Raw genomic sequence first — 22,144 nt, forward strand, 5'->3', positions numbered from 1 at the left:
GTTCTGCTTTTCATTGAACTTTTCTACTTTTTCACCAAAACAAGCATTAACTATTTGGTTTATGAGGCTTTATATACTGTAAAAAATGAAAAAAATAATTAAAAAATAACATTACGTGCTTAACCTGTAGACGCTGACTGACATTCGAACAATTAGGTGTTGATATAATGAACACTATTTCATCTTCTGATGCATCAACACCGACCACAAAGCCAGCCAATGACAGCACAGGAAGGAAGAGGATTAATCTGTGCTGACTGAATCACTTTTTTTTTTTTTTTTTATAATCGCAGTGGGAAGCTTTTTTATATGTCCAATAAGAGGACAAGAGAGAAGACAATGTATGGTTTTCACTAAGGTGAAATGCATTGTAAATGCATAACTATGATTGTAAAAGGTAGCATATTACACACAGTTCATTAGTAATGTCTTACATCGTTGGGTTATGAAGGTTGAAAGACTAAAGATTTATTATTGTCGACTAAAATGTGATGAAAGTCAAGTCGATTAATCGATTATGTCATTGACATTTTTTCAACACAGTACAGCAGTCTCCAACCTCTTGTGGACGAGCGAGTCCAAAGTCTTCTGTAAATTGGCCGATTGGAAGACAAAATGCCAAAGCAATTACTGTAATTTCTCATGTATAATGTGCACTTTTTTCCAAAAACAAAAAACAAAAGTTGATATAGCCCCATTATAGATGGGTATAAGGAAAATGAAAAAAAAAAATTCACACTGTATAAACAAATACTGGCAACTAGGGGTTGCAAAAAAGCTGTACTTTCATTCCAATATGATATGTAATGTCCGTTACAAATGTATATATAATACGGTACATTTTTGCCTCTCATCATGACGTCCTCGCGGGCGCCGGTATATGAAATTGCGGGTCCAACACGTCAGGGCGACATCACGCCATCTACTTTTTTCCTATATGCAGTATCTGGTAAATTATCGATTACTTTACACTGCAACGCAGTCTCCAGTTGGCTACCTTGAGATGTTTCACTCTAAACTCATTCCTTCTTAGTTTGTTACTTTGTGTTGCGATGTAAGCACTCAACTACTTTGCACCTGCCCAGTTATCGCAGGACACAGCGGATATGGTACCCTGTCGCAACATATTTTTTTTTTTTCATTTTAATTACGTCAGCGCATGCTCACAGAGCAGAATATTTTTGGGAAAAACCTGATAAATTACGAATAATACTTAATGTTTCGAGCATATGGATAGCAGCAAATCGATGGTACACATTATATAGAGGTAAAGGTTTTTGGCATCGATTTTGGGAGTGTGCATTACACTCGAGAGTGTATTATACACAAGAAATTAACGTAGTCTACTTCAACCATTAAAAATCAATGTGGAATAGTAAAGTCGACACATCGAATAATTTTGGGGTGTCAAACTCATTTTTGTTGCAGGCCACATCGTAGTTAATAATAATAATAATAATATATATATATAGTAATATATAATATATATATATATAGTAATATATATATATAACTATATATTATATATTATATATCGGTGGGGCGTTATGAGTGTGAAGCCACATAAATGTAAGATCGCCTCATATTATTACATACACACAAAACATTGATGGATAACTAGTTTTGAAATCAGACGCCAGTAAAACGTTGGTTGTTCAACTAGCATTCAATTTATTTTAAAAGGGGATTGGTAACAAAAACTGCTTGTAATGTCAACATTTTTAAAGTGGCACTAAGCAGAGAGTGTTTCGTTTCTAAATGCAATAAATGTTTGAAGTTCTGAAAACATATGCAAAGACATAACAATATAGTGCTGAATTGTTGAGATATATCTTAAGCATCCTTTTCACAGTTTGAATTGTACTGTTTTTGTAGGCGGGGCTAAAACATGTAACATCAAAGGGGTGGGGGGTATACTTTCTAGCGCGGGTTCCCTCCCCCAATATATAATGACAAAGTGACATCGTTTCATTTTGCTATGCTTAGCTTCCATAACAAGGCCCATTATTCCCCGTGTTAGGGAAATGACGCCTTAACTATACATTCGCCCCTTGGTGGCTGGCTGACTAGGTTGCGGGCACTGCTGCGAATGAAGCACTTTTCATGCCGCATTTTAAATGTAAAAAAAATAATAATTTTAAATAAAAATTGTAGCCGATCAGACATTTAATTGTGGCAGCCCAAATCGCGCTCACGATTAAAATTCTATTATTGTGCAGCCTTACGTGTCACTAATTGGCTAAACCCCTACTGCGTTGTAATTACATTTTCTCAAGTATGAATAAAATGTTTGGTTGGGTTGTCTTTGAGTAATTTAGCAAAACATAATGACTCGGCTGCTAGCTAACGTTAACTCTACAACACAGCATCAAAAGAGTACATCTTTTCCATTAATACGAGCAATATTAATTAGCTAATAGCCAAAATCCACCACGTCACAGACAACTTACAGTTCAATTTCGACAAATCCTTTGTCACATCCTGTTTTCACGTAGCCGCCGACCTACAAGACAAAGTAGTCATTGACACTGTGATGACGTCCACAATGATCTGAAACAAAAAGATCAACAAGTGCCTTGCAGATTGTATTTTAAGTGTAACAGGGTCCGACATTAAGCCTTTTAGAGTGGTGGCGCATGAGCAAAGTTGTGGACACCCTATCAGAAGCGGTACTGGCTGCGTACAGTATATGTATGTATGTATATATGTATATATATATATATATATATATATGTATGTATATACATATATAAAAATGAAAAATGTATCATCATCTCTTCGTGATAATGATACTTGTAAGAAGTGCAGTTTATTCGCCGCAATGGAGGCAATGACTCATGACTTTGGAGCGGCTCTGCACCGTGTTTAGCCGCGCTTTGTGTTGAGTTAATCGTACTTATTTATTAAATTTGTACTGGCCCCATTAATGTCAGACCCTTGCGTAATGTCATCAGATCTTCATTTAGATTGGTTCAACTATCGGCCGTGACTTTTGACCTTGTCATCTCTTCCCAAGACAGTGGTCTTGCCTGCCAGGCTCAGACAGATGGCGCACACAATGCTGGACTTGCCGGTTCCATTCGCTCCAATAATCATGTTCAGGTTTGGTCCAGGACGAACCACGATGTAGTTGTACGTCCTGAAAAAGCAAGAAAAATTCAAAATTAACTGTAGAACTTTTTTTGCTAAACAAAGTGTCTTATTCAATAATCACTATATAAAAGATTTTAAATACATTGAACACTGGAAAAAGCAGCTTTTAATGCCCGTCTCTGCTTTCAAAACTTTATTACATTACATTACCATGAAATATAAAGTAATTCAAATCCTTGTACGCAGTTGTAGCTTTTGCCCTCCACCGAGCTATCCATGGAAGGAGGTATCCATTATCTTAGCACAAGCAGCTGCACGGATACACATGGCAACGCCACAACCAAAGTCGGAAAGGAGCGATCACCGAGGTGGACAGCAACCGCTGCAGAATGAATGGGAGAAAGTTGATCCAACAGTCTGGCAGATAATGAAAGCCACCCGGCCGGCGTGTGTGGACGGCGTTCTCTCACAATTCAGAGTGGTTTCCACGGCCGAAAGGTTTAGTTTTCCCTCCACTCCGTAAAATTATTCAATTTGGAGACGAATGGAAGAACCACGGGCTTCCCCAGCTTAATCGATCGAGCTTGCGGCTCTGTGCACCCCGTAGCTCCCACTTGGCATCAAATTGAAGCATAATGCCGCAACCTACATATGAAGTGTGGGTGGGCAGTGTGTCCTGCAATTCCCATGATTTAATTTGCTAGCCATCTGCTTTCTTTATCAATGCACAAGCCCGCTAATCCGAGTTTGGCTGTGTCGCCGGCCAGCAATGTCGCTATCTCAGTCCAGGGCCGAAGCTTGGAGACCCAAGGCAAACACACATACAGAACCCACCCATGTGCTTTTTGACAAAAGGTGAGGTCATTTTGTCCTGCTTTTGAAATCTGTTAAAACTATCTGACAATTTAAGTTATCTTACGAATATTTACCACCAAATATTTTGAATATTTTTTATCATCAAATACAATGTGTGAATTTGAGAAAATTATCTTATTCTCTGAGCTAGATAAAGTCCTTAAAATCTTTCTTGAGGATTATTATCAGCCAATCGCAGAGCACATATAAACAAACAACCATTCGCACTCACATTCACACCTACGGGCGATTTAGAGTCTTCAATTAACCTACCCTGCATGTTTTTGGGATGTGGGAGGAAACCGGAGTGCCCGGAGAAAACCCACGCAGGCACGGGGAGAACATGCAAACTCCACACAGGTGGGGCCGGATTGCCGGATTGAACCCGGGTCCTCAGAACTGTGACGCTCTAACCAGTCGCCCACCGTGCCGCTCCATTTTTTGGACATACTTGGCTTGGATGATTCTGATAATCGTTTGGAATCGGAATCAAAATAAGGAACCGGAATCGGAACCAGAATCGCTCAAATTCAAACGATGCCCAACCCTAGCCCTGACATTGACTGGCGACTAGTTCATTGTTTGCATTGGTCCGCCTCTTGCCCAAAGTCAGCTTGGATGGACTTGGAACGGGCTTAGTAAAGTATCTGCCGATACAGACTCCCGATCTGATACTTAGGCAATGCATTCAGAAAAATAGCGCGTGCATTCAAATTGCCACAAATGTATACAGTATACGGGCCATTTCACCGTATCGCTGCCATTTGCTTGTTTTAGCTATCTCAAAATAAAAGTTTTATCGTTTTTCCATCTCTAAACCATCTCGTTTTTTTACGTTATAGTTTTTTTTTCTCGACTGAAACACTTCATTTGAGTAATGGGACAGAAAGTAACAGGAATGAGTTTTTAGCACAATATTAGCAAATACATGAAATAAAGCCACATGGCATTTATGCAATAGTATGCTGACACTAAGCACTTACATTACTGTGAATCAACCAAGAAATGAATTTAAAAAAACAAAAAACAATCAAAATAATTATTTGGGTGGAGCTCTCTATATCCCCATTCATTATTCAATTTGACAGTGACCAGTGTTTTCCCTTGGTTGAGAATTTACTTGCAAAAAAACAGACTATATTAAATGTTGATGAATGTTCCTATCAATTACAGTAAAAGTGTTCACAAAATAGATTAAATTAGATAATAATTGTCATTAATTGGAGACTCTAAATTGCCCGTAGGTGTGAATGTGAGTGCGGATGGTTGTTTGTTTCTATGTGCCCTGCGATTGGCTGATAATAATGCCCAGCCCTACTGATGATAATGTTATAACTGTTCGGCAAAGTTGTCGACCTGGATCAGGGGTTATTTGAGTTTGCCCATGTGATACTGCTACATTAATTGACAATAACAATAGCAATAACATCCATCCATCCATTTTCTGTACCGGTTATCCTCACTAGGGTCACGGGCGTGCTGGAGCCTATCCCAGCTATCTCCGGGCGAGAGGCGGGGTACACCCTGAACTGGTTGCCAGCCAATTAGCAATAACAATAATAAAAATAATGTAATATTTGGGTGGCTTGGTGATGAAATGCTGCATCCACCAGTGATACTGCAATGCCATCTTTATACAATTAGTTTAAACGCTTAACGTCGCGTAATGTCTGAAAACTGCGATCAATCGTCAGCAAAATTCATGTGGCCACCTCTCCTCGTCTTCATCCATTTTCCGTACTGCTTATCCTCACTAGGGTCAACCTCTGTAAATATCAAAACAGTAACACCAATATCAAGGATTTTGTAAACGTTACACATTGTCCTCTTTCCTTTCATCCCGAGTCCAGCCAACCAGATGAATGTTTCTTGAAAGAGGTTTCAATTGTAACTTAAATTTGGCTTTATTTAACAGTATTATACTTGGCTTGTATCTTATGCCAAATCAACTAAAGTGTCTATTTTTGTGACTCTTAGTAGCATTAGCGGCACTCATAAACTAGCTTTGCGCTCGCATTTCATTTTCAAGTTCATACAAGCATTTATTTTTTGCAGTAATTTAGTTGAACAAGATTTGTGCATGTTGCGCTTTGGAAAGAGTTGCAGACGCCGTGTTTTAGGCTGTCAAATATATTGAAAATAAAATTAAAGACAGCATGATCTTCAACTGTTCAAGCTTGTCATGTTTTTTAAAATGTATGTTGACCTTTTTCTAGTCTCGGTCTGGGTTTGTCTCGTTCTTGTTCTTGACTCGGTCTCGACTCCCAAACGTCTTGGTTTCGTTTTGTTCTGGTCATTTTGTGACGAGAAACTTACATGAAGTTTTTCATGGTAATCCGAAGTACCGCCCCATCCACAAAATCACCATCAGCCTCGCTTGCTTCACTCGGCTGCCTGCCCGGCGGGACGCTGGCTGCTGAGCTTCGGTCGGCATTACTGCATCGAATTCTTTTCTTTTGAGTCGCCATAATCCAAAAGGCAACAAAGGACAAGACAAGACGAAAGCGCTTAGCAAGACACCTTCGCCGACATGTTTTCGACTGAGCGCGCGACGTCTTCTTCCCCTGGTCATTGATGACGGTTGGCAAATAACGTTTGGGCACATTACCGCCACCTACTGGTGTGGAGTCTTTAAGGCCAAGTACCACCACTATGACCATCATTAAAGCACGGTTGCGTAGAGATAGAGCGTAACTATATAAATAATCAATAAATTAATATGTATTGCAAAAAAAAAAAAAAAAAAAATACATCAATAAAATTATACCTACAGAAATGTTAAGGTATACACATGTCTTACACAAGAAATTCAAGTGATATAAACTCTGAATTACAACTGAACTGTAAATGCATATGTACATGTATGTATCCATGATGGTGTAAACAGTTCATTGTCCATGATTGTTTATGCGCCTTTGAAGTATTTGATATTTCAGAATCCGAATGCCTTTATTGTCATTGCATTAAATATCGAAATTGGAGCGCTGCCCCAGGGTGCTTCATCCATACTTCAATAATCTAAAAACACAGTAACAAAAACATGATACAAAACACACTCCTCACATACAAACGATGAAATAACGTAAATGAATACATTATAAAGTGTTAGACATTGATAGAAGTGCTTCATCTCTAAAATCACACATTTGTATCACTGTTTAAAAGAGTCACTGCTTTTTTGGGGGGGGTGCAAACGCCACACAGACGAGGCTGGATTTGTGCTAACCCGTCACCACCGTGCTGCCCATTTAAGTATTATGTTTTTGTTCAAATCAGGAAGAAGAGAATGGAAAAGATAAGAGACACAACAACTACATCTAACTTCATTGGTCACTATAAAACCCACAAAGACAGCTAAGGTACGTTAACTTCGCAGTTTAGCTCATCGGTAGCTGGTCAAACATGAACTAAGCTTCATGTCGGTTATGCGTTCAATTGAGAAAACCATAATTGATAATATGCAGACTGGTTGGAGACCACTAAAAAAAACCAATGTGATTGTGAATGTACAGCTAACTACGCAAGTACAGATACTGAGTGCAAAGTTGCTAATGTGACTGAGTAAGATTGTGCGACTTGACTTATGACTTGCTTAACCCAAGCAATGACCTGACGCGACTTGAAATTTAGTGGCGACTATTTTTGCAACAGTTGGTCTTGGGACTTGCTTGAAACTTGAAGGTTAACACTTGAGACTAACTTATGACAAATAGAACTTACTCGTATCTTCTGCTATATTCTACCGCAGTGATTCTCAAAGTATGGTATGAGTACCACTAGCGTTACGTGGGCTGCCTCTAGTAGACTCGCTGCCTAAGAACAGTTCAGTTGTATTTCACTTGTAATTTCCATATATTTGTATTTAATCTTGTGTTTGTTTTTAAACATTTATTTCAGTACAATTTTTATTACATTTTATGTGCAATACAGTTTAATTGAATCATGATTTAAGTGTAACTGTTAACTTTTCTTTATTTAAGCAAAGCTTTAATGTTCAAACTGTGCATCATTTTACAGGGGCTTACAATATTAGAAACACATTTTAGGTTGATAAAAAACACTGAATACTTGCAACTTAGACACTTCCTATCCTCAAAGTATAAACACTGTATATAAACTCAGAATCTCCACTTTCTAATTTGGAACGCCTGAAAGGGCCTAATTTCTTTGTACTACTCGGTTTTGATAACAGCTGATGATGAATCCTCTACTGACGGATTAGAGGCATGGAACTCTGAATTTGAGGTGATTATAACAGAGGAAGAATGGAACGGAGTATGCCTTAAGGTCCAGAAACAAACTATCCATACAAGAATTAAGTTGTTGCAATACAAGTGCTTGATGAGAACGTATATTACACCTGTAAAATTGAAGAGCTGGTCTCCTAATATCCCAGACATCTGTATTAAATGTATAGCAGAACAAGGTAGTCTTTTCCTCTGTGTCTGGGAATGTCCTAAACTGCAAAAGTACTGGAGAGAAGTGGGACAGATTATGTCAAATATTGTTGGGGCTGATATAACTCGCCAAGCAAAACGTTTTGCGGGAAAGACTTTTGAACGACTTTGCAGGTTGCTCAAGTAAATCGACCTTGATTGTCTTTGGACTGCTGCAGGCCAGGAGGTGGATCGCACTATTTTGGTAAAAAAAAAAAAAAAAAGGATGTTCCATCAATGAATCAGTGGTTTAAGGAAATGACAAGCTACGCCACACTGGAAAACCTAACTTATGTTTTTAAAGGGAGGGTGGGGGAATTTGAAGAAATGCGGAAAACTTTACTGAACCTTAGGTACACACCCACCTATTTCATTGTAATATAATGTGGAAGTGCCTGATGTGTGGAATGTCTGTTTTTGTTCGCTTTTATTTTTTTGGTTTATTGTCATTGTCTTTGTAAAAATGTGTGAAAAATCAATAGATATTGTGCAAAAAAATATACACAATTCTATATGTACTTCTATACAATATAACCTCTGTCTCATTTTTGATGCTACTCTATTTTAATCCTGGTCATTGTGCTACTTGAAGAGCAAATGATTTTGTGGTATGATGCTTGGTGCAAAAAGTTTGAGAACCTCTTTCTACCTCCTTGAGTTGTTTCTGTTTTCCCACAAATAAAAACAACAACGATGAGCTTGTGCATTTATTGTGAGGGATTTTCAGGTTGGGGAAAGGGATGCGGGGAGAATAATGGGACACATTTTGCTTCAGCGTCGTGGTTTAGTAGTCCACAACGCGCCTCATGGAGCCAACAGTGGGGTGAAGGGCCCCCCACTCAGCATGCCGCCTGTATTCGCCCTTCTCCAGCAGGTACTGGCGCCCCCTGTAGTTGGGCTGCTCATAGAAGACCCAGATGCCATCTTGGATGTGAGCCGAGTTGACGTCCCGGTAGCGCCAGCGGTCCTGCAGGTTGGGCTGGTCCTCGCTGAACTCCATCATTTGGCCGTCAAAGTCTGCACGTTCATAGATGCGAATCCTGTGCCTACTTGGAGGCTGGAGCACACACAGAGGAAGTTAGGATGTTAAAATGGAACTTCGCCTTTCATTTCTAGGCACAGCAGACATTCCAATGTGCCTTTAATTAAATCGGGGTTCTCAGACCTTTTGGGTCTGGGGGACCTCACGCATGGGAGACATTTTTCCAAGAACTCTTTCCTAATCCTAACGCCAATTAAACATAACTACCATGTATTGGTAATTAAAAAGTTGCCTATTTTTGAGGAAAACTTGTCACGTTACGATAACAATATATATATATATATATATATATATATATATATATATATATATATATATATATATTTATATACCTGTATATCTAAGAGAAATAAAGTTCTAATCTTAGGAGAAAAAAATTGAAATTTTCCAAAGATAAAGTTTTACTGTTATTCTATTAAAGTGAAAGTTTAACAAGGGAGAAAATTCATATTTTTACTAGTTTAGTTATTTTTATGAAGCCTTTTACGTCGAAACGATTGTCTCTTCAACAAATAATACGTTGTTGTTTTTTTCAAACTGCGCCTTTGTTTTGTAAAAACGACGTCGTGATGTAAAGAAAGACAAGTAGAGAGATTAGTTGACTGGTCTTAAAAGGCAAAAAAACAGGAACAGCAGCGATATGGAGGAACATGAGCCAGGGAGCATTTATGACGGTCATCAACCATTCAACTGACCGGCAAACCAATCGACTGACTAACCTTGAACCTTATCAGGACACATTGGTAGGAACTCAAGTAAAGTACAAAATTCCCATACATAGACACAAGACTTTAGTTTGAACATTATCTGCACATGCGTGAGAGAAGACCAGAAAGTAGAGAATCCACGCATCCTGCCCAACACAGGTGCAGGATGAGTGGCCAGACATAGTTAAAATCTTAACGTACACGGACGGAACACAAAATCTCACACAATGAGGCGAATTAGTAAACAACAAATCCAGATGTGGTCATTATCATGACATGAGCCTTTCCAGGACTGACCAATCAGAGAAAAGGGTAGACCGTGTTACCTCACTGTACTTCAGTCTCTCCTGGGAGATTTTCCACAATGAATTTGTGCTCAATTTTCGAGAATAAATTGTTTGTGATCAGAACCTGCTCGATCTAAAACCTCTTTTAATGAACTTGGACAATTTTTCGACTTAAAAAGACTTTTTGATCTTGGAGGAAACGTTTGACTACTTTCGCTTAAGCTTCAGAGCTTTTTTTAAGATGTGGGACGCAGAGGACAGGACTCCAAATTCATCTGGCCCAGCCTGCCTGGGGGTGCCTGACCTTATTTGTTTCCCGACATCAACACCTAGCAGACATAAATAAGGTCACTCCACCCTCAAGATTTAGAACTTAAAAAGCTTTTTGGAATAAAGATTACAAAAATTCAGCAACCAACAAGAGTTCACTTGCCTCCAATAAACCATTGCAGTTTACCATAACTCGGATGACTGACAATCTACGCAGACCCTTTTTTTTTTTTCTTCAGAACTTACGTGTCTGATCAGGCGACATGAGCGGATGGTGTCATTGAAGCCGTTCCAGCTTTGGTAGTTTGGGTACTCGCCCTGCACCAGCACATACTGGTAGCCCATATATTGGGGTCTCTCATAGAGGACCCAGGTGCCACCTTCCAGCCGGATGGAGTTGCAGCGGCTCAGGTGGGTGCTGAGCTCAGGACAGTCGCTGCTGCATTCAAAGTAGCGGCCCTGGTAGTTCTTGTCCTCGTAAAAGAATATCTGCAAGGAGGAAATAGTCTTTGTGTTCAAAGATTAAAGAACCATTCCGATTACATTAGATTACATTCAACTTCATTGGTTGAAGTTTAGGGCAAAAATGCAAAGCGCGTAAGCGGTCATTAAATGGCATATTCAGTATATACAGTGCGTAACTTAAATTTGTCAACATGAGTGCCTCTTTCTACAGGTATGTACAGTCTATGACTATGATAATGAGTAATATAGTATGATAGCTATAAGGTATGATAAGTATACATTATGTGCCGTGTACTGTTGAGTCGTACCAGGACAAAATGTAACTTTGTTTGTGGTAAAAATACATAAATAAATAATCCTGAATATCATTTCAAATACCAATAAGCTCTTGAGCCACCTGTAAAATGTCTTTTTTTTCTCTTATCAGTCCCTCCTGATGGACAAATTACATCTCAAATATAACAGATACAACAAGTTTAAATTGGCTTCTTTTGGTGTAATTGTTAAAAAATTTTTTTTATCAGAGACATATTTTAAATAGTAGTAAATGTGCTATCAACACATATAAAGGCCAAATGTAGCCTCAGCTAATGCGGCAAACTCAGAAATGAAATTATCAAACTAATTGCTCTGACCCACATTTGATAAATTTTTTTTAAAAAAAACACATTCATTTATCATATAGCTAAATGTGTTCTTGACCAGTTAGCATCGCAGCTAAGAAAGCTTCAGTAAAAACTGTGAAATTAGCATTGATTTGCAACCCTGTTACTGTAATTAGAGTAATAGTACAATTCTTCTTTATTTAATAGTAACTGATTTACTGAGCAATGTTTTTGTTTTTCAAGTGCCTGAATATATGTAACAGGGTTGCGCCAAACACAGCAAAATACATGATGTGACAAACAAAATATCTCTACTGTTGATGGTTTAGCCAGCAGAATCAAAAGAAATGATTTATTACCTGTTTTTCTTGAATACATAAAAACAATTTCATTTTGGTGCCTAAATTGTCCAATTCTAGAATGACCCATATCCTGTAGCTTGTACGAAATATATAAATATAATCATCCTGTTCACTCTTACACTTATAGTCAGTGTGGATAAAATGGACATAAGTCAAAATCCAAACACCTTTGCACTCAAAGAGAAAATTTCAGCACAGTACTCACCTTGGCTGTGCGCTCCATGATCACTTAGTCCTTCCTACCAGCCTCGTTGAATCGAAAGCCTTCATTGGCGCTGCCATACAGCGGCTGCACTTTTATATAAAGGCTGATGAAATGCAATGCCAGTGGAACGATTGTCATTCAAATGAGCTGCCCATTAAGTTTGCCGCATTAGCTGAGGCTGCATTTGGCCTTTATATGTGTTGATACGGAAATTTTGAATGAATGCTGTCTGACTCTGGAAAACGATTCGATTTCTTGCATAAAACGGTGCCAACCCTGGTACAGTACAGTAGTGTCATTTGTTGATGGTGTTATTACACTTATTGTGTGTAATATTGCGTGTTGCCTTCCTACCTCCACATCAAAATCAAATCTGTCATTGAAATATTTATGTAGGTTTTCACAAGGACACATTGTTCAGTACGAGCGATCCTGGACAAAGCAAATATTAAGCGAGTGTATGCACCAAAGCGCGCTGGCAAAAACAACGAGGCCACCAAAGGACGTTACAGGCAGTCAGGAAAGCTCCACATTTGGCTCTGGCTGATTATTCATCTTGTCAACATGTGAGAGGCAGTAAGAATGTTCAGAATCTAAAATTGCTCAGGAGAGTGTTCCAGTTCTTCATCATCTTGAGATAGTTTTCAGCAAACCAATCCACAAAGGGAACAATTTAGTGGGTGTTTCAAATGACAATCCAACATTTTAAACAGAAACATTCACTGGACTACATAACAGGACATTATTTAAGTTATGTAAAATGTTCTCTTATTAATGAATTAATTCATTAATTAATAATTATTTATGTACTTGTCTTTAGTTTGGTACAGGGTGGTCGGAAAGTCACTGTGCCCTTTTATTTTTATTAAGAGACATGTTTTCAATATAGAATACATACTGTATGTAGGTCCTGTATAGTGAAACATGTCTGTACTGTACAGTATGTAACAGTGGTGGGAGGTAATACAGTACAAATGCTTTGTAACTGTACTTAAGCAGATTTTTCACTACTGAAATGTATTGAACATTTCAAAGCACCTATTTGTACTTTTTGTCCCTACTTCTGTCAAAATAAGCTTATTACTTTATTCAACCTCTGCAGATGACGGCACGTCGTAGCAACGTAAATAGAGAGTGCTAAAGTCAACACCAGTTGATTGATTGATTGATTGATTGAGATCTGGGGGTCTGATAAGACCAGCAGAATATCAGAGAAGGAAATGATTCGCCTTCCGTCAGATTTAATTTTTCTTATCAGTACGAGCACTATGTAAGTCAATAAAAAGAGGGAGAATATTTTGTCTGCGAAGACATTTTTTTTCGTTGTGCCAAGTTATCAAAACTGGTAATGTAGATAATTGCAAAAATCCATTTGAACTTTTGTAATTACACGAAATACATTTCAGTCTGTACTTTTTTACTTTTGCTTAATTACAGGCATTAAATCAGTACAGTGCTTCTACTTGGACCAGTTTTTATTTTTATTTTTTACAAATATCTGTACCTGTACTTAAGTATCGAGAGAAGGCAATTTTGCCAGCTCTGGGTTGTAGGTGCATACATACCACTTGTATTCTATATTGAAACGTCTGTTTATAATTACATAACTGCAGAGTGACTTTCCGAGCACCCTGTATCATTTAGTTGGCTGATGTGTTGGAAGGAATGACATTATTATATTGAGTTGTGTGTTTATGTGTGCGTTGACATAAATCATAGTGGAAAAACTGAGAAATTCTTAGGTTAATTTGCAACCTCAATGTTGTGCAAATATTAAGACAAGCTTTGTGTCTTCCAACAGATCCTATACAACAATTGTATCAAAGAGTGCCTGTCTACAGAGCTTAATGTTACTGTAAACGTTATCATATTGTGCATGTGAACAAGCCAGACAAATGAAAGCAAAGTCTCTGATTCAGTTGATCATTTATTGATGCTTAATGCATGGGGGGAGGAGACTAGAACTCAGTGATTCTACGGAAGGAGCCTATGCCGGGAGAGGAGGCAGCCCAGTCGGCGTGCTGTCGATACTCGCCCTGCTCCAGGAGGTACTGGTGCCCCCTGTAGTTGGGGAGGTCATAGAAAACCCAGGCGCCGTCGCTCACCACGCAGGAGTAGGCCTCGCGCACCTTGTAGGCATCGTACAGCGAGGGGCAGTCTTCGGTGCATTCCACCATCTGGCCGCCAAAGTTTGGCCTCTCGTACAGCCTGAGCTTCCACGCGTTGCCATAAACCTGTGACAACACAAAATAGAAATGCGGTAATTCCCTCTGTAGTTGTGTCTCGTTAGGAAGGGGGGGGGGGGAAGGAGCTGCAAGACTTAGCAGAAATGACCTTGTCAAGTGAATTGCTCTGACCATGGATCTAAAGTAAGTCTTCTCTTCTATTTTCATAATTTTTAACTGTCTTAAGCTGTAATCGAGTGTGTCACTCAAATCAATGCAACCCTGTTATGCTCATATTGTCAGACAATTTCTATCAAAGATTTTCTTGGTACTGGTAGGCAGACGTAGGGGCAGCCTTATAAGGTGAGCCCAAATAGTTATGGCTATTTCCAAGGACAAACAACATCCTTTAAATTAAAGACCATATTTAGAGAGAGGAATTGTTAAACGGACTAGTCACCTGTTGACCGGACCTCTCTCAAGCTCTGCAGACCATTGACCTGATACCTGCTGGTTGTAAATAATGTTCTTTGTTCATCGAGCTTGTACCAGCAGAGTCTTTTGTTAGCACCACCACCTCAAGGGCCTGATAAACTACATCAATTACGCATTTTAAATTTGGTGTAGAAATTGTTTGAGCAGAACAATTTAAATAGGTTGACAATGACTCTTACATTCTTGATGGCGCGGCAGGATTTGACGCTGTCGCTGAAGGCCATCCACTGCTGGTTGTCTGCATACTCGCCCGGGTAAAGGATGTATTGGAAGCCCTTGTAGTTGGGCCTCTCGTAGATCACCCACACGCCGCTCTCCACCCGGATGGAGCTGCAGCGGGTGAAGTAGGAGTGCAGGTCTGCACAGTCGCTACTGCAGTTGTAGCAGCGGCCCTGGAATTTCTTCTCCTCGTAGAAGGTGATCTTTGGCAAAGAGAGCCAAGTGACACTGTGAGTCTTTTGGAGTCAAGGGACACACAAGTGTATCAAAAGCTCTTGGAGCAGGTAGTCATTATCCTACTAGTGCGCTGAATTGTCTTACTAGTGAGGAAACAATTCAGCACACTAGTAGGCTATTGACCACATGCGCAAAGGGTTTCCAATGCGTTTCAGCTCACCTTCCCCATGTTGATGCTCGGCAATGCTCGGCCCTTGCTGAAGCCCTGTCAAAGTATTTATCGATAAACAAAATGTGCAGAGTGAGGCGAGTCTTTGATACCCAAATAAGGCAGATTTACATATCAGCAAAATGGCTCAGTGCCGTTTGATGGGCTTTTGTTCCACTGCGATGATGACCTGCTATCAAACGTGTGCTGGAACAGTGGGGATAGCGCTGCCCCTTGATGGGAGAAGGGGCGGGTGGCAAAAAAAATCTTTTGTTTTCAGTGTAGTCACACGATAACTGGCTGTCAACGTGTGTGTGTGTGTGTGTATGTGTGCGTGTACAAAAACAAAAATAGAAGTTGCAAACGTGCCTCAAACATTGCTTGTCAACACTAAGAGATGCTTTGGACCAGCCAAAATGGACTGAACTGCGTGACACATCCAAGCATAACATACAGTACGCGCTGTACACCCCATTGTCCTGACATTGAAGCGATTTATTTGGACCGCTTGACAAAATTGTTTTTTTTGTTATATTCTTGCCTTTTATCCTTTGACAGAAAGGCCAATTTTTCAGAACTACGAAAACCTTAAAATAAAAATAACAGTCAGGCAGCGCCATGGTCTAGTGGTTAGCATGTCTGCCTCACAGTTCTGAGGTCAAGGGTTCTGAAACCTCAGTGCACTGGTCACCAGTCAATGTCAGGGCAAACAAACAATGGACTGGTCACCAGCCAATGTCAGGTAACATACAGACAAACAATGGACAGGTCACCAGTCAATGTCAGGGCATACATAGACAATCAGTGGACTGGTCGCCAGTCATTGTCAGGGTACATAGACAAACAAACAAGCCCTCACACTCACTTTCACGCCTATTTTCCTACCTAATTTCTTCACTCTCAATGAAGCTAACATCTTTGGAATGTGGGAGGAAAAACCCACTCAAGCATGGAGAGAAAGAACATCCGCCCAGGAGGGCCAAGATTTGAACCCCAAACCTCCGAACTGTGCTAACCCCTCGGCGACCCATCCATGAAATGTGTCTAGAATTATGTTAAAATAAGAACCAGATTTCAACGATCCAAATTTCAGCTTGCTTTATTCAACAAATGACAGAGGAAGCTAACAGGAGTCCATGATGCGCCGGATGGAGCTCAGTCTGATGATGTTGCTGGCTCCTATCTCACGGAGGTTGCGGTGCTCGCCAGGCTTCAGGTACAGCATCCTTCCTCGGAAGTTGGGCTGCTCAAACATCAGCCAGTGGCCCTCCATAACGTTGCAGGACTGACAGTCGGACATGCGCAGACGGTCCACGTTCTCGCAGTCATCAGTCAGCTCGTGCATTTGGCCTCCAAAGTTCTCTTTCTCGTAGATCCTCACTCGGAACTGTCCTCTGTGCTGTGGGTCGAGTGGAAACATGACAACACAAACAGATCCTAATTAGCTGTGAGGCAGGAACCCAAGAAGACAAGAGCAACACTAAAGTCGTGATTCCCAAATGGTGGGTCGCGGAGCTAATTTGGATGGGTTTCGGACAGTTTGTTAAAAGTTATAGGGGTCCTTGGTTTAGGACAGTACCAACATTTTGTGGTTGCGAACAGTGTAAGAATATGTCTACGGTAAAGGGGGAATGCTCAGTTACCACCGTATTTACTGTTTTTCATTGGATTGTTTTATATCTATGGTCAAGTCTATGGCCTGGTCGGACAAATTTGAGTTAACTCACCACCGTAGGAGCAGTGAAATACTTATTGTGCATCCCAGGTCAGACTTGCCTATTATTTAGAAAATATTATTTTGACAGGAATGCATCAGAAACATTATTACATGGCGTGTAAAAGCAACTTCCAGTGGCATTTAAACAACTTCTCACTTTAAAAATGCCATTGATCTTTTTATAGCACAAGTCAGACTGTCAAACTGTTATTGTTCCTTTGGTGTGCATTTCCTAAAAAGAAGACAAACTAGTGATGTTGCACTTTGATAAAACAAAGAGATCAGCGGCAAGATATACATTTTTGTCTATGCAGTTCACTTGTTCAGCCACAGTTTCCGAAAGGCACTTTTAACATGTAGCTATGTTATAAAATATGACATGCATGTTTTCAAAGGCAATGTTTGAAAAATGCAAGTTTTTTTTATTTTTAACCTCTGTAAAAGTTGGTCACGAGCTAACGAGAATAGGAACATGCGGGTCCGAAGGTGACAACTGTTGAGAACCATTGCACTAAAGGCTATCAGTACAAATACTGTACCTTTCTTGAATACTAATTTTTTTTTATAATTTTTTTTTTTTTTTTTTTTACTGTTACTCCCTACATTTAAAAACAGATGTATGTACTTAATACTTTGACAAAAGGCTGGTTATTTTTCCCCCGCAAATGACAACACAATGTAAAAAAAGATGCAAATAGAGAGCGGTAAAGTCAACCGCAGTTGAGTTCTTGATTAATTGATTGATTGATTGATTGACAGCTCTTGAGGACTGAACCAGGGAGCATTAAGAATGACACAACAGATTTGGAGAAGCACAATATTCCCCAGAATTATTTGATGCTGTTGGCAATGAGAATGATTTGTGGCGAATGCGGTGTACCAGAAGGAAAACTAGCAGCTTCTGGCGTTCGAAATTTCTTCGTCTAACCTGAAACCACACAAAGGTAAGCTGTGTTTTTCTCTTGCTATCATCAGTTAATTTACAATTTTATTTCAGTTAGTCCCTCCAACACTAACTAGCTCTTGCCTCTGAAGACTCTGATTCATCCAGGTTATTTCAGTATCAGGACATTGAATCGATCGCAACTGGACTGCTCTGGATGTTTTGTTTAGAAGATGTTTCACCTCAAATCGCTGCATTTCAGGCTAGTTAGGACAGCACTAGCCTGGGTGTTGGTTTGGAAACCCAACTATTTATCCCTTGGAAGATAAATAGTTGGTTTTGCACACCAATAACTTACTAACTCTATAAAACAATCACAAAGACGTGTAACGTGATTTTTTTCTTCTAAATATGACAAATTAATAAAAGAGGGAAGTAATTTTGTATGCAGAAAAGTTTTTTTTGTTTATTGTGCCAAGCTATCAAAATGGGTATTGTACCCTAATTCAGTTTTCACTTTCACTTTTACTTTTGTAATTACATACATTTCACAGTCTCAGTTTTTTTTACTTTAACTTAAGTACAGGAGTCGAATAAGTACGTCTATTTCCATCAAATTCGTTTTTTGTTTTTTGTTTCAGTGCTTCTGGCAACCAACAACCAATCAACTGATCAACCAAGCAATTAATTGACCAACCTACCGAACCAACCAATCAATTAACTAATCAATCAACTACTTCTGAAGGCTTTTCAGCAAGTGGTGTCTTTTAGGAATATAGCTAGTTTCAGGTCTTGGATGCACCTACCAAAGGGATCATGCGAGAGGATCTGATGCAGTCACTCATATTGATTCCCATCAGACGCTGACTGTCAGGATACTCGCCCCTCCTGACCAGCACCTGGTGACCCTTGAAGTTGGGCTTCTCATAGACCATGAAGAGGCCGCTCTCCACCCGGCAGGAGTTGCACCTACTCAGGTAGGTGGTCAGCTCAGGGCAGTCGCTGCTGGTCTCGTAGGAGCGACCCTGGAAGTTGCGGTCTTCGTAGAAGATGATCTGCCAAAGAGAACTTCCGTAAGGGCAAAGCCTTCGTAAGATCCATTGCTTTCTTTACAGTGAACGGAAAAGCAAGGATCCAGATTGTGGTTTGTGCATCACCATTTCTCACTTACCCTTCCCATGGTCATGGTATTTGTGAGATAACTGCAGATGTACAGATTGGGCATCAAGCCTGGTCCCTTTTTTATACATCTCACAGGCCTAATGCTAAAGCCCTGGAGTCATCACTCTATATTGTGTGCCTGGTTGTATCACTATAGGGTGGCAGACTTCACTGTACTGTATGTCAGAACGTGGCTTTTGTTACAATCGTTTAATGCTGCAAAAATCAACTATGGAGATCAATGTGGTGGCCTGACACAAAAGGCGTCAAACCAGCTGGAAACTCCTCCATAGAGGATACGTTGTACAGTTAGTAAGAGGTCATCTGAGGAGCATGGAGCTTCTGTGATGAGCTTGCATTCCCTCACCAAAATGCAGCCTGAGTACAATAACAGCTACAGCGGACTGAGAAAGAATGCGGGCCCCCTGCACTTTTGATGAGTCATGAGGTTTGACACAAAGGTGTCCAAGTTTGTCTGAGGCTGAGGGTCACTATAAAAAGGGCTCAGTTGTTGGCATGGTTGCAACAACCACAAGCATCACCATGGGCAGGGTAACAATCGTCCCTTCGTTACGCATTGTTTTTAATCACCCAATCATGGCAAAACGTTTCAGGTTTGATGCTTTGTGTCTTCCAACAGATCATTTTCTTCGAGGAGAAGAACTTCCAGGGTCGCTCTTATGAGTGCAGCAGCGACTGCTCCGACATCCACCTGCACCTCAGCCGCTGCAGCTCCTGCCGGGTGGAGAACGGCTGCTTCGTCCTGTACGACCGCTCCAACTTCATTGGCAACCAGGTTTTCCTGAGGAGGGGCGAGTACTCCGACTTGATGCGTGTCGGGAGCATGACTGGAGTTGGGGCGGCGATGATGGACACTGTTCGTTCTTGCCGTCTGATCCCCATGGTAAGAACACACTCCTGGGGGTGGCTTTCTATTCCGGGTGGACCGCCCTCACATCTGTTCTTGGTCCCACAGCACAGGGGACAGTTCCGGGTGAAGATCTACGAACTAGAGAATTTCGGGGGCCAGATGCAGGAGCTGCTGGAGGACTGCGAGTCCCTCCAGGACCGCCTGTACATGTCCGACTGCCAGTCCTGCAACGTGCTGGAGGGCCACTGGCTGCTGTTTGAGCAGCCCAACTTCCGAGGACGCGTGATCTACGTGAAGCCCGGGGAGCACAGGAGCCTGCGGGAAAGCAGCCTGAGCAGCGTTATGAAGATCAGCTCCATCAAACGTATCATGGATGTGTGCTGATTACCATTTGTGCAAAAATAATACAAAAAACTAAAACTCATGAATCATTTGGAAATCACTTGTGCTTTCTTTGTGCGGCATGAAACATCAAATGACGAGAGCGGTTAGTACCATATGGTCAGTCATTATTAGATCATTCTTTGGTTATCTAAAGGCCATGTTCTTAACACACAAAAACAGTTACAAATCATGAATCCCGATGGAAAATGGAGGAAGGCCCAGCAAAACATGGCTTCCTCTGAGAGAATGAAGGCGCCTGTCATCATTCGACAACACGATGGCTTAAACTTATCATATTGAGGATTCCATAGTGGTAAACGAAATAAAGGTCTCTGATCAAGGTATTCATGCAGTACATAGGCATTTATCCTCCTAGGACGAAGAGCGTACACGGAACTTCAAGCTGATATTGAAGAAAATGCTCAAATATCAATTTGAGAAACCCTTTGTTTTATTGTGCTCTCCATGCAAAACACAGTGTCATCACTTTGAGTGGTGCGCTGTTGTTCGTGTAAAGCCGAGCTCCGAGTGGCTGTCACAATAGAGATTGAGGGCAAACAAAAGGAACGCGAGTGACCACATGGAAAAAAGAGCAATGTTGCGCTGACGCTCGCAATCCAAAAAGGTGTTCCAGTGAAGAGACAATCGTAGAAAAGCTGCTTGCTTGGTGAGCACTCTTCTTGTTTTTCATCCAATTGATGAGATGCGTTTAATCAGTATGAAAGAGAGCTCTGTCCAAAACTTATGTCGTAATGACAATACATGCGCTCCTCTCCAAGGGTATTGGAACAGCGTGGCCAATTATTTTATTTTCACATTAAAAGAGGAACAAGCAAGCGCTACACACAATAACGCAACACACAGCCATTAATGTCTAAACCGCTGGCAACACAAGTGAATACATCCTTCAGTGAAAATATCCAAGTGTAATTACGTGAGTGTTGTCCCATGAAAAATTATAATAAAATATTTACAAAAACACAAGGGTTGTAGATTTTTAACATCTTAAGAGATCTCGCACATGATGAGGAAGGGTTCTAAAAAAAAAAATCCAGACTCTTCACAGAGGAAATTTGTAATTTTGTTTTTCAAAGACCGCCTCATAATCCGAAAACCAACTAAAGATAACTACCACGAGTAGCCCCAAATGCCATAAGAAGAAAAAAGTTGCAAGGTTACTATAACATTCATATTGTTTTAGAAGGAATAAGGTAATGTTTTTTTTACTTAATTTCAAGACACAAAAGTCATAATCGTTCCTCAAACAATAAATATAAAATCATTTGTCTGGTTAAAAAGTCCTAATCTTATGAGAATAAAGTCTTATTTTTCCAAGATTAATATTATGATGTTAAAGTCATAGTTTAATGAGGGAAGAAACTCATTAACAAGTGTATTAAAAAAATACAACTGTTCTCGTAATACACCTTTTATTCTGGAAAAGATGGCTTTATTTATTTATTTTTTTATGTCTTTGTATTATTCCTGGAATAAAATGCCTTTTGTTTAAAAAAAAAAAAAAAAAAAAAGTTTGAGT

General features: G+C 40.0%; 5 protein-coding genes across 7 annotated transcripts in view; 1 reads left to right on the plus strand and 4 right to left on the minus strand.

The window, feature by feature from the left end:
* Nucleotides 1-6,542, minus strand: part of smc5 (structural maintenance of chromosomes 5) — a 52,258-nt gene extending 45,716 nt beyond the window's left edge. For all 3 annotated transcript variants that reach the window (XM_061788607.1, XM_061788600.1, XM_061788614.1), the window contains exons 1-3: nucleotides 6,265-6,542; nucleotides 2,998-3,139; nucleotides 2,451-2,503 (exon numbers count right to left, since the gene is read on the minus strand). In XM_061788607.1, coding sequence (XP_061644591.1) covers nucleotides 2,451-2,503; nucleotides 2,998-3,139; nucleotides 6,265-6,416 — 347 coding nt within the window. In that variant the 5' untranslated portion in view covers nucleotides 6,417-6,542. The remainder of the gene's footprint in view (nucleotides 1-2,450; nucleotides 2,504-2,997; nucleotides 3,140-6,264) is intronic.
* A 2,536-nt stretch (nucleotides 6,543-9,078) lies between these two features.
* LOC133485228 (gamma-crystallin M2-like) lies at nucleotides 9,079-12,481 on the minus strand. Its single transcript, XM_061788646.1, has 3 exons — nucleotides 12,328-12,481; nucleotides 10,937-11,179; nucleotides 9,079-9,441 (listed from the first exon to the last, which is right to left on the minus strand). The coding sequence occupies exons 1-3, from the start codon at nucleotides 12,343-12,345 to the stop codon at nucleotides 9,169-9,171; spliced, it is 534 nt and encodes a 177-aa protein (XP_061644630.1). The 5' UTR covers nucleotides 12,346-12,481; the 3' UTR covers nucleotides 9,079-9,168.
* A 1,760-nt stretch (nucleotides 12,482-14,241) lies between these two features.
* On the minus strand, nucleotides 14,242-15,760 carry LOC133485237 (gamma-crystallin M2-like). The gene is made up of 3 exons (XM_061788657.1): nucleotides 15,604-15,760; nucleotides 15,167-15,409; nucleotides 14,242-14,561 (listed from the first exon to the last, which is right to left on the minus strand). The coding sequence occupies exons 1-3, from the start codon at nucleotides 15,610-15,612 to the stop codon at nucleotides 14,286-14,288; spliced, it is 528 nt and encodes a 175-aa protein (XP_061644641.1). The 5' UTR covers nucleotides 15,613-15,760; the 3' UTR covers nucleotides 14,242-14,285.
* A 914-nt stretch (nucleotides 15,761-16,674) lies between these two features.
* Nucleotides 16,675-19,521, minus strand: LOC133485344 (gamma-crystallin M3-like). The gene is made up of 3 exons (XM_061788863.1): nucleotides 19,363-19,521; nucleotides 18,998-19,246; nucleotides 16,675-16,990 (listed from the first exon to the last, which is right to left on the minus strand). The coding sequence occupies exons 1-3, from the start codon at nucleotides 19,414-19,416 to the stop codon at nucleotides 16,715-16,717; spliced, it is 579 nt and encodes a 192-aa protein (XP_061644847.1). The 5' UTR covers nucleotides 19,417-19,521; the 3' UTR covers nucleotides 16,675-16,714.
* Nucleotides 19,522-19,777: 256 nt separating this feature from the next.
* LOC133485338 (gamma-crystallin M3-like) lies at nucleotides 19,778-20,651 on the plus strand. The gene is made up of 3 exons (XM_061788849.1): nucleotides 19,778-19,904; nucleotides 19,993-20,256; nucleotides 20,329-20,651. The coding sequence occupies exons 1-3, from the start codon at nucleotides 19,869-19,871 to the stop codon at nucleotides 20,605-20,607; spliced, it is 579 nt and encodes a 192-aa protein (XP_061644833.1). The 5' UTR covers nucleotides 19,778-19,868; the 3' UTR covers nucleotides 20,608-20,651.
* Nucleotides 20,652-22,144: the final 1,493 nt, after the last annotated feature.

The sequence above is a fragment of the Phyllopteryx taeniolatus genome, chromosome 1, assembly GCF_024500385.1.
Source record: "Phyllopteryx taeniolatus isolate TA_2022b chromosome 1, UOR_Ptae_1.2, whole genome shotgun sequence".
Lineage (NCBI taxonomy): Eukaryota > Metazoa > Chordata > Actinopteri > Syngnathiformes > Syngnathidae > Phyllopteryx > Phyllopteryx taeniolatus.

What these genes read in the sequence shown, in the direction of transcription:
- LOC133485228 (XM_061788646.1), bottom strand. An exon ending in CATGTCGCCTGATCAGACAC is followed by an intron (nt 9,442 to 10,936) that starts GTAAGTTCTGAA and finishes TGTGTGCTCCAG; the next exon opens with CCTCCAAGTAGGCACAGGAT.
- LOC133485237 (XM_061788657.1), bottom strand. An exon ending in CCTGCCGCGCCATCAAGAAT is followed by an intron (nt 14,562 to 15,166) that starts GTAAGAGTCATT and finishes GTGTTGTCACAG; the next exon opens with GTTTATGGCAACGCGTGGAA.
- LOC133485344 (XM_061788863.1), bottom strand. Translation starts at nt 19,416, where the DNA reads ATGCCCAATCTGTACATCTGCAGTTATCTCACAAATACCATGACCATG. An exon ending in ATACCATGACCATGGGAAGG is followed by an intron (nt 19,247 to 19,362) that starts GTAAGTGAGAAA and finishes TCTCTTTGGCAG; the next exon opens with ATCATCTTCTACGAAGACCG. An exon ending in CCTCTCGCATGATCCCTTTG is followed by an intron (nt 16,991 to 18,997) that starts GTAGGTGCATCC and finishes CTCGACCCACAG; the next exon opens with CACAGAGGACAGTTCCGAGT.
- LOC133485338 (XM_061788849.1), top strand. Translation starts at nt 19,869, where the DNA reads ATGGTTGCAACAACCACAAGCATCACCATGGGCAGG. An exon ending in CAAGCATCACCATGGGCAGG is followed by an intron (nt 19,905 to 19,992) that starts GTAACAATCGTC and finishes GTCTTCCAACAG; the next exon opens with ATCATTTTCTTCGAGGAGAA. An exon ending in CTTGCCGTCTGATCCCCATG is followed by an intron (nt 20,257 to 20,328) that starts GTAAGAACACAC and finishes TTGGTCCCACAG; the next exon opens with CACAGGGGACAGTTCCGGGT.